We start from the raw sequence: 11,285 nt of genomic DNA on the forward strand, positions 1-11,285 counted from the left end.
CGCCGGCCCCCGGGCTTAGCCCGGCGGCGTCCACCGGCAGCGACGGAGGGAGGGAGGAGGGAGTGTGCACCCCCAGCGGCTGGGTTTAGGGTGGCGCCTGAGTCGCCCTAGCGGGGACGACACGGGGGCAGGTAATGGACTAACAGTTCGTGTCAGCATTGACTCGACCCCTTTCAGGCTAAGGACAAAACATTTGGCAAGAGCGCACGTTTGCCAACAGCTGCACGCTCACTGTTGGCTGCATAAATTAGAGCACACTCTGACAGGTTGTAAAATACGTCCACATTATTCTCTCCTGTAAAATACTAAAATTACAGTTAGTATACTGAGATCAGAGAGAATCAGTTCTTGTTTTAGCGCTTCGACACGCCATCAGTGCTTGATTTTCCTGAAATGCTAGCCTCAGATAGAGTTAGAGCGGGAAGGTCAGGAACAACAAGCCTGAAAAATAACTCTAAAACTTTCGATAATATAATTCAGATCAGTTCGCTGTCAACCATGCATGTCCCTTGGATGATGACAAATCTGATATCATCATTGCCCCCGTTCACATCAGTAAAGGATATCTTTCTCTTGCTTGAGCAGATCAAGTCTCCGGCACGTAAAGCACTAGTGATGTAAAGCACCAGCAGAAAGAATAAGGCGATCTTTATCAATCCATGGCATGATTTCATGCGGTTTTTTTTTTTGCCAAGCCTAACACGCAAGAGGTCCAACAAGAGAGGAGACGCACACCTAGCAGCACAAGGTGCTCAGAGCAGACACCTAACTTATGACATCCAAATGCTACATTTGCTCTGCCGGTTAGGTCCGTGGCTGTGATCAAGGTGTCTGACCACTTGAAACCTGCTAGCTAGCTGCTTTTTTGGTCCTGCTATTTTCCAAAGCAACAGTGCACCTGCCGTTCCCTTTTGGAGAACAGCAAGCATCTTCTCCTGGTATCTAGTAATGCTCGTCCAACCTTTTTTCAAGTTCAGGCCTAAAATAATGAACTGCAGCTTAAACCAAACAACTTTCAGCTACGTACATGGTTTCCTTTCTGTTGTTCTCTGGACACCCAGGGCCAGGAGATGGAGGGAAGGCAGGACTGATCTATCATTCACAGTAGCACATACACATACAAAAGAGAATTTGGGCTTACGCTTGCAGGACATGGTTTCATCTCGAATACTTTCTGATTATTGCACGGTGCTTGAAAGTGGACGAGGCAACAGAAATATGGTAGCCACCGATCGTGGAAGCCGAGCTGTTCCCCGTACCTGCATACTCATCCACCGCGTGGGGGCCTGTAGAGATTAAACTGTTCTTATCTGAAATATATCGTTCATGATCGGCGTTTTCCGGAGCCCATGGGTGGATTAGATAATACTAAACCGAGAACATGAACTGTAATCACTCTGATGAGTGGGTAGTGATGCACCCTCATGCGGCTCTTAGAACATGAACTCTAATCACTCTGATAACCACCCGCTATTAGTTGATACTGAATATTATGCTCAGAATTCGTCAGGTCTGGCCATGTGAAACGGTTTGAGGCTCTGTGGTTAAAGGAGAATATGTTCAGTGAAACTTTATAAGAGGCATAGAATGAGGTGGAGCTGATCCGACAATAAATAACATCCATGATGAACTCGATCAGATGCATGGTGTATGTGTTCCATGACTGGGATCAAAGGGTCACTACTGGAATAAACGTCTACGCCAAGTGCTTTCACCTACGCCGAGTACCAAACTGTGGGTGTCCGCAAAGACTGTCTATGTAGAGTGTGGTTCTCGGAAAAGAGTAGGACATACCATCTATGCCGAGCAGCGGCGGCTCGAGGCCCCAGGCAGCCTTGGGCCATTGCCTTGGGCGTGAGCCTTGTTTCCTTTGTTGGTTGTAGCCTATGTTTTGGTTACTGAACACAGAAAAATTATCTGGGGGCTGGGGGTGGGGCGGGGGATGCGTTTACTGTGGCTACAACGAAATACCGAACGAATACTGTTTGAAAATTTCAAATGAAATTTGAATTCAAATATCTGATCCAGTCAAATAGCCGCGGAACTATTATTTGCACATAAACTTGCCCAAGGCGCAGTGGTTTTCCCCTTGTAAATGACATCGACCGTCTCCGGTTTGAGCCCCACTTAAACACTTTATTTCCATTTTTTGTAATACCCTGCGGAATTAGGCAAACAAATACAACAGGGAAGAGATTCGAACCCACGACGCAACAACATGCTAGCTCAGCACCCAGTGTAGAGAAGAACGACCAGGTCATCGCTCGACATGTGTTCAAAGCTGGTTTCCGCTTTATTTAACTACATATCAACTGTTCAAATTAAAAAAATCCGAGTGTTTTTTGCTCAGAAGGGCCAGTTACCATGGGCAAAGAAATTCTCGATAACTGCTCGAATCCTGAAATTTCGTTGGTAACCAAAACACTAGAGCAGGCACTGTAGCTATAGTGCTTGTTATGTTTTGATCCAAATTCATATATAAGTATAAACCTATCTTCTGGCGAAGTAGAGTGGAGGCCCGTCGTCAAGAGCTCGCCCCATGCCAGAGACGCCTAGGGGGTGCAAGGTGAAGCACCGCTGCGGTACGGATCAGTTGTGACCGGCATAGGTCACATCTACTATATATATCCTTTGTAAGCCACCGCATGAGATGAGATCATCGTTGTAAATCACAACATTTGTAAACTCTCATTATACGGTGAAGATTTGTTGGCTGGTGTCTGTAGTTTTTTCCCTTCGTGTTAGAGAGCCTTTTCACATTAAAATCCTCGTGTCCCCTGGATTTGATTCGTTCTTTGTCATCGGTTTTGCCTGCGTATCATTAACAAGTGGCATCACAGTCTTGTTTCTGTTTAGGGTTTCGATGACATGGCATAGATGAACTCCCATCTACCGTTGCTGGATTACAACATAAGGTTTTCAATGAATCTGTTATGTATCATAATAGCTTGTCCACAGATGTTTCGTCAGATACTTCTGAAGTGCCACAACAAGTTACTTTGTACATGCGGCACCTTGATGAGGAGGAAAATGTAATTGTTGATAATGATGATGATGCTCCAGATGCATCGACTAATGATAATGACGCTCCAGATAGACAAATTCATGATAACGATGTTGTGCAGCACTCACCCTGCTTTTGCAGCAATAAAATCAGTCTCTTGCAGCTAGCATGCGAAAGAGGATCATTAACAAACCTAAATGCCTAATTGAATAGCATTACCTTGTTCATTATGCTTTTAGTTGTGCTGAACAAGTTGAGAAATATCATGAGACATCCACATACGCTAAAGCCGTTGTTTCCGGTGACCGCAAGAAGTGGAATTCTGCTATGCATGAAGAGATGTAGTTACTTGATAAACATGACACATGGAATATGAATTGAGAATTGCCTCGCTAAATAAATCAGTGTACAACGTCTCGCTAATAGCACACTATAACGCTTTATAGCACGCTAATAACTTATTATGAGGCCGACGCTATTTTGCTGTACCATGCTATTTTTCTCCTTGGTGGTAGCTCAACATGGCAAATTCATAACCTCATTCGTCTAATGCACTCTACATGCATGCAGAACTTGTTCGTGGCGGGCACGGACACGACATCGATCACGGTGGAGTGGGCCATGGCAGAGCTGATCCGGCACCCGGACATCCTGAAGCAGGCGCAGGAAGAGCAGGACACCATCGTGGGCCTTGAGAGTCTCATCTCGGAGTCACACCTGCCGCGCCTCACCTTCCCGAGCGTGGTCATCAAGGACACTTTCCGGCTGCACCCATCCACGCCGCTATTGCTACCACGGATGGCCACTGAGGAGTGTGAGGTCGCCGGCTACCGCATTCCCAAGGGGACAGAGCTTCTAGTGAATGTGTGGGGGATCGCCCGCGATCCGGCCCTGTGGCCCGACTCGCTGGAGTTCAGGCCTGCCTGGTTCCTCCCCGGAGGGTCGCATGCCGACATCGACGTCAAGGGAGGTGACTTCGGGCTGATACCATTTGGGGCGGGCCGGAGGATATGCGCGGGCCTCAGCTGGGGCATTAGGATGGTCGCCGTGACCACCGCCACGTTGGTGCACTCGTTCAACTGGGAGCTGCCAGCAGGCCAGACGCCGGACATGGAGGAGACATTTTCTCTGCTGCTGCAGCTGGCCGTGCCATTGATGGTCCACCCGGTGCCTAGGCTGCTCCCATCGGCATACCAAATCGCATAATGTTCTGTTGCTTAGCCTTGGCGGCCGGGCACTGTGACATGGAAAATAACATTGTGTACTGTTTTGACAAGTTTAATAAGCCACTGTGACAAGGAAAATAACATTTGTAGGGTTAGCTTGTGTACGAAAGAAGATCTGCTTTGTTGTTTTGGGAAAACAACTTCGTTTTCCTGTCACGAATAAGAGATCATGGGGATTGGTGCGAATATGATTGTTGTTGTATATTTTCTTATCATTTTTTCATTGCTTCAGGGTTTTTTTTTTCCTTTTTACTCCACCAAGTCACCAACGAACATCCTGGGCCTTGTTTGTCTTTTCTAGTTACTTGTATTATTTCTATGTGTGTACATTAGTGTTGACTATTTTCATCCTTACTATGGAGAGGCGGGGTGTGTGATCATTGTATCAGTACCCCTTATGCTTCATTTTAAACTAATAAAGTTCACCCTTTGTCAGCAAAAATTAGCTGACTAAATAAAAATTGCGTGTTAGTCAAAAACTAAAACAAACTTCTTTTAAGAAAAAATGAATTGAAGTCATCGATATCTATCTATTATATAATAAAAATATATAATTGGCTAGAAAGTCCCACATTAATCAGAAATATCTGGTTGGAACATATGTAGGCCCTCACGCCGAAATTATTGCCGGCGCGCCCCTAGGCGGCGCTATTTCAAGCCCCTAGGGGGCCGAACGGCTGGAGATGCTCTTAGAGGGAAGCACAGAAACGACAAGCCTGAAAAATACAGTAACTCTGAAACTTCCGATAATACAGTTCAGATCAGTTCGCTGTCAACCATGCATGCATGTCCCTTGGACGATGATAAATCTGATATCATCATTGCCCCCGTTCACATCAGTAAAGGATACTTTTCTCTTGCTTGAGCAGATCAAGTCTCCGGCACGTAAAGCTCTAGTGATGTAAAGCACCAGCAGAAAGAATAAGGAGATCTTTATCAATCCATGGCATGATTGCATGCCTTTTTTTTTGCCATGCCTAACATGCAAGAGGTCCAACAAGAGAGGAGACGCACACCTAGCAGCAGACACCTAACTGAACACATCCAAATGCTACATTTGCTCTGCCGGTTAGGTCCGTGGCTATGATAAAGGTCTGTGACCACTTGAAACCTTCTAGCTAGCTGCTTCTCTGGTCCTTCTATTTTCCAAAGCAACAGTGCACCTGCCGTTCCCTTTTGGAGAACAGCAAGCATCTTCTCCTGGTAGCTAGTAATGCTCGTCCAACCTTTTTTTCAAGTTCAGACCTGAAATAATGAACTGCAGCTTAAACCAAACAACTTTCAACTCCGTACATGGTTTCCTTTCTGTTGTTCTCTGGACACCCAGGGCCAGGAGATGGAGGGCAGGCAGGACTGATCTATCATTCACAGTACCACATACACATACAAAAGAGAATTTGGGCGTACGCTTGCAGGACATGGTTTCATCTCGAATACTTTCTGATTATTGCACGGTGCTTGAAGGTGGACGAGGCAACAGAAATATGGTGGCCACCGATCGTGGAAGCCGAGCTGTTCCCCGTACCTGCATACTTCACCGCGTGATCTGAAAGATATCGCAAATGATCGGCGTTTTCTGGAGCCCATAATCGGTGGATTAGATAATACTCCATTCGTCCGAATTACTTGACTTAGTGTTAGAGACATCCATATAAAACATTTAATTTGGGATGGAGGAAATACTAAACCTATAGACCCGCTCATCAATGATGAGTGGGCTGTGATGCACCCTTATGCGGCTCTTAGAACATGAACTGTAATCACTCTGATGACCGCCGCTAATAGTTGACACTGAATATTATGCTCAGAATTCGTCAGGTCTGGCCATGTGAAATGGTTTAATTTGAGGCTCGGTGGTGAAACTGTACATGGGGCCAAGTGAAACTGTACAGGAGGCATAGAATGAAGTGGGGCTGATCCGACAATAAATAAATCCATGATGAACTCGATCAGATGCATAGTATGTTCCATGATTGGGATCAAAGGGTCACTGCTGGAATAAACATCTACGCCAAGTGCTTTCATCTACAACGAGTGCGAAACTGTGGACTCTCGGCAAACACTCTGTATGTCGAGTGTTGTTCATGGCAAAGAGTAGGACAGGGTGCGGACATGCCGAGCTTAAGAGCCTGCTAAAAGCTACTCAGTAAACAAAACATACTTGGCTTACACCATCAATGCCGAGTAGAATCGGCGCCAGGCCCGAGGCACCCCGGCCGTGAGCCTTGTTTTCTTTGTTGGGTATAGCCAACATATTGGTTACCCAACACAGATAAATTACGACGGGCATGAAAATGTAATTGTTGAAATGATGATGCTTCTGCAGATGCCTGGATTAATGATAATGACGCTCCAGATACATAGATTCATGATAAGGATGTTGTGAAACACTCACCCCCTATTGTGGAGCAACAAAACTAGTTCCTTCTAGCTGGCAGTAAGCACTCCTATTGCTCCTCATTCAAATTTTCATCTTCTCAATGTCCTAGTACGGATGAAGATGTTGAGTATACGCCAAGAGTTCCATATTCTAGAGTTGTCGGTTCTTTAATGTATGCCATGGTGTATTCTTTTCCTGATTTGTCATCTGCAATGAATTTGGTGAGTAGATACATGGCAACCCTGCCAAAGAACATTGGAAGGTTGTTTAGTGGATTTTCAGGTACCTTCATGGCACTCTCAATGCTTGTTTGAAATTCGGCAAGAATGGTGAGGGACTAGTTGGCTATGTGGATTCGGATTTTGCTTCCTGCAATTTGGATAAGAAGAGGCCCCTCACAGGTTATGCGTTCACTATTAGTGGTTATGTCATGAGTTGGAAAGCAGGGCTGCAGCAAGTAGTTACCTAATCTACCACTAAAACAGAATACATAGCTATTATAGAAGCATTAAAGATTTAATTTGTCGAAAAGGTTTGTAATTGAGCTTCATGAAGATAACTCTTGCATTAATCTGTTTTATGACAGTCAGAGTGCTATATGCCTTACTAAGGGTCAGATGTTCCATTAGAGGAAAAAACACATTGATGTCAAATACCATTATGTTGAGACATTGCTGATCAAGGTAAATTGAAGGTATCCAAGATTAATACTGATGATAATCCTGCTGATATGATGGTAAAGCTAGTTCAGAACTTAGTTGGTACAACTATTTAGCCCTAGTGGTTGTTTGGCATCGAAAGTGTTTCCATTGTCATTCAGGGAAAAGGTTCTCTTTCATGCTACAAGATGGAATTTTTCTCAAGGTAGAGTTTGTTATCTTATGAGCCAAATTCATGTATCTTCAACTAGTATCACATGAAAAATACCGACATGTTTCAACTATATCTTTATTTAAAGTTATTTATTAATATTCTGGTTTTAGGAATCGTATATCAATAATTATTCCACATATTAAGGGCCTTTTGATTGAAAAGAAAGGTGAATGAAAAACATATGAAGAGCAAAATTTCCTTTGGTGGCACTAGAAATCCATTTGCTCCAAAGAAATTGGGGACATTGCCCTTTCAACTGATCTCAGTTTCAATGGAAAAGCACAAAATTTATAATCCACTTGGACAACTTTTTTTAGTTCCTACACATGAAAAATGATTTTGAGGCATTTCATTGCATAGTAACATCTTATTTGTACCATGTTCACGTCATTTGACATTTATTTAACCGCTTTTATGAGGATTCATATGTTCATCCCATACGTAAAATTATTATGTCATAAGAATCTGCCAACCAAGAGGCTCTAAATATGTTTGTTTGATTAGGATTTTTTGTTTAGAGATGGCTATGGAATCAACTATAATATGAGTAATATGAGTACCTATGAAAATAAGACTTAATTTCAAACTAAAATTTCTAGCCGAATAATATGAGTACCTACGAAAATAAAATTTCATTCGAAGCATTTAAGAATAATAAATATGATGTCCTCGCATTTGCGGCATTTGCGAGGGCCACTATACTAGTTATCATAAAGAGGGAAGAAAAATATGTAAAAAAGCTCGGAAGAAATGATGATAAAAACTTCGGAACCCTAACCCTAGATGTAGCCAAAGCGGAGAATCAACGTTGCGTAAAGTTGACAGCCTACCATACGAATAAGATGCACTGCTCTACCAAATCAATTGTCCTTTTGTTGAGATACTCAAAGCCGGTGTATCTTAAAGGAAAAGATTTTCATGTATGCGATGATGCCAATCCAAAGTGCTTCAGTTGTTGGGTGTACATAGCGATCCCTCTGTCGGCTTCGTTGTAAAATACATGAGCTCCTTTACGGTGATTGGGGCAATACTGGGAGTACTTTCGAGTACTTACCCCTCAATTTTTTTAGCCGTCCGATCTGGTGGGGGATTAAAAGTGAATTAACCTTATTAGTTTAATCAGAGAAGGGCACAATGGTCCAGGGTAAAATATTCTGTTTTGAACCGATCACGTGCACGACGTCTAGATCCAGTCCTTGTTCTCGTCCTCTTCCTTCTGTCCGACGAGCCCGGTGAGAGGAACCAACACCGTCGTCGGCGTCGTCCTCGTCCTCCACCTCGTCCCCTTCACTATAAACGACGTGCCCGGCGGCAGGAAGAAGATTAAGGCGCGACATCTGCGGCGGTAGTGTCGGCGGCGACGGCGGCGGCGCTATAGGACTCGCCCCGCCGATCACATCGCTTCCGGGTTTGCATCCTAAGGTATGAATCGCCCGAATCTCAACTCCTCCCTGTTTGATTGGCCCATTGGAAGTGACTCTTGCCAGTAACACCAACTTCCTCGTAGATGGATCTATACTCTGCGGTTGGCCCCTCGGTTAGGCCGCCGGGAGATATCAATGCTTGTTCTGAAAGTATGCTTGTTTTTCTTGATGCAGCAGGAGATATCAATGGCTGCGGGAGATTTCGCCAAAAACTTACTTTGTTTCGTAGCCGGCACTTCCTACTTAGATTTGTTTAGTCATCATCGATTTAGGTTTCCCTAGTGCATGCAATTCAATTTAGAATTTTCATCATCCATGGTCACTTCACTAGTTTATGGGGGACCCAGTTTATGGAGGTTTATGATCGCTTGCTATAACTTGTACAAGGAGCAAAGTTCCAAATTCCACGCAAGATTTCGTACTGGGTTTTGCATGCATTTATGTTTGTCCTTTCAGATTTTTATTCGTCTAAATTGTGATGCAGGAAGACATGGCAGATGTAAGTCATGAGTCAATGATGGAGTACTATCATATTGCCAACAAGATGTTTAATAGTGAGGATGAAGGTTATACATTCTATAACATATATGGTCTCGAGAAAGGTTTTAGTGTCCGAAGAAGCTATGTCGAGTGGGATGGATCCAACTGCCATATAATTTTAAGGAAATTTGTGTGTAGTCGTGAAGGGGTTCGTGAAAAGAAGCACATGAAGAGGAAGAAGGAAGATAGAAGTGTAGGGTGTAAAGCTAAATTGGTGATTGCAAGACAGGAGGAAATAGGTCAGTGGTTTGCGAAGGATTTCATCGATGAACACAACCATCCTCTAGCCCCACGGGATTTTTCGTGTCTTTTGCATTCACAGAAAAGAATTAGCGATGAGCAGAAAGCGGACATGCAGACATGGAAAAATCTGGGATCAGAAAACAGCATATTATGGATATTATGTGCATGCAATACGGTGGATATGATGAGGTTGGATGCATTATGAGGGACATTTACAATTTTACCATGCTAACAAGCAGGAAACAATTTCTTCCAGGGATGCTCAAACGGTGATCAATCACATGGTGGCGAGGCAAGAGCAAGATTCAGATTTTTTCTTCAGGTACTTGGTTGATGAAGCTGGTCATCTGAAGGGACTGTTCTAGTGTGATAGTCAATCCCGACTTGACTACGAGGCTTTCAGAGACGTTATTGTTTTTGATAGCACATACACTACCAATAAGTACAATCTGCCATTTGTGCCGTTTGTCGGGTTGAATCACCACCGCAGCACCATTATTTTTGCATGTGGTATCATTTCACATGAAACAAGCCAGGCATACGAGTGGATGTTGCGAACCTTTTCTGATGCTACGGGACAGAAGCATCCTATATCTGTGATCACGGATGGGGACCTTGCAATGCAGAGAGCAATAAGGGTGGTGTGGCCTGACTCAAACCATAGGCTCTGTATTTGGCACATTCAGCAGAACATTGTACGCCATCTGCACACTAGTAGAAAAGGGGGCAAAGGTTCAGGCCGGGTAAGCCCATTAGTCCCGGTTCAGTCTAGAATCGGGACCAATGGGTGCATTGGACCCGGTTCGGGAGCCCAGGGGGCCGGCCAGGCCACGTGGGCCATTGGTCCCGGTTCGTCTGGACCTTTTGGTCCCGGTTGGTGGGACGAACCGGGACCAATGGGCCTGGCTCCTGGCCCACCACCATTGGTCCCGGTTGGTGACATGAACCGGGACCAAAGGCCCCCCTTTAGTCTCGGTTCATGCCACCAACCGGGGCCAATGGTGGTTCCTATATATACCCCCTCGCACAAGAGCAGAGCACACTGCTCTGTTTTTTGTTGCCGAGGGGGAGAGGGCTTGGTGGTGCTCTAGCTCACCTCCTATGCACGCAAGGTGTTCGATGGAATGCCCGAGCCACACTACTTAAGCTTTCTCCTCTCCAAGCTCCATTTTCCTCAATATTTGTCTAGGTTTAGCGGTCCGTCACGCCCCACCCCTGTCTTCACCGCCGTCGATCACCCGCGCCGATCTCATCACCGGCATCATCGTGGTGATCCTCTTGTTCGTATCCTCTTTCTGAAAGGAAAAATATTCTTACTTGTATGCTTAGATAGATACTTGTATCATTTTCTTACTTTTATTATTGCATCTTATATAGTGCGATCCCCGTCGGCCCTCGTCCTGTCTATGATTCGGATGTGGTATATATTATCTTTATAACTATTGGTTCATTTATTGTTTATGAAAATTATGCCGACCAACGTGACATAGATTTTATTTATCTAGGAGGTATGTGAAACGGAAATTCCAACTGACCCTATTGTTGAGAGGTTAAATTTAGTTGAAGAAGAAAACAATTTCTTGAAGGAAAAAATA

The 11,285-nt window shown here is 44.4% G+C and overlaps 1 protein-coding gene across 1 annotated transcript; it reads left to right on the plus strand.

Moving 5' to 3' along the window:
* Positions 1 to 3,580: 3,580 nt before the first annotated feature.
* Positions 3,581 to 4,210, plus strand: LOC125532094 (flavonoid 3'-monooxygenase CYP75B4-like). The gene has a single exon (XM_048696271.1). The coding sequence runs from the start codon at positions 3,626 to 3,628 to the stop codon at positions 4,208 to 4,210; it is 585 nt and encodes a 194-aa protein (XP_048552228.1). The 5' UTR covers positions 3,581 to 3,625.
* The last annotated feature ends 7,075 nt before the right edge of the window (positions 4,211 to 11,285 follow it).

This window comes from Triticum urartu, unplaced genomic scaffold (assembly GCF_003073215.2).
Source record: "Triticum urartu cultivar G1812 unplaced genomic scaffold, Tu2.1 TuUngrouped_contig_9032, whole genome shotgun sequence".
NCBI classification, from domain to species: Eukaryota; Viridiplantae; Streptophyta; class Magnoliopsida; order Poales; family Poaceae; genus Triticum; species Triticum urartu.

Excerpts from the sequence above, each read along its gene's own strand:
- LOC125532094 (XM_048696271.1), top strand. The coding sequence starts at position 3,626 with ATGGCAGAGCTGATCCGGCACCCGGACATCCTGAAGCAGGCGCAGGAA.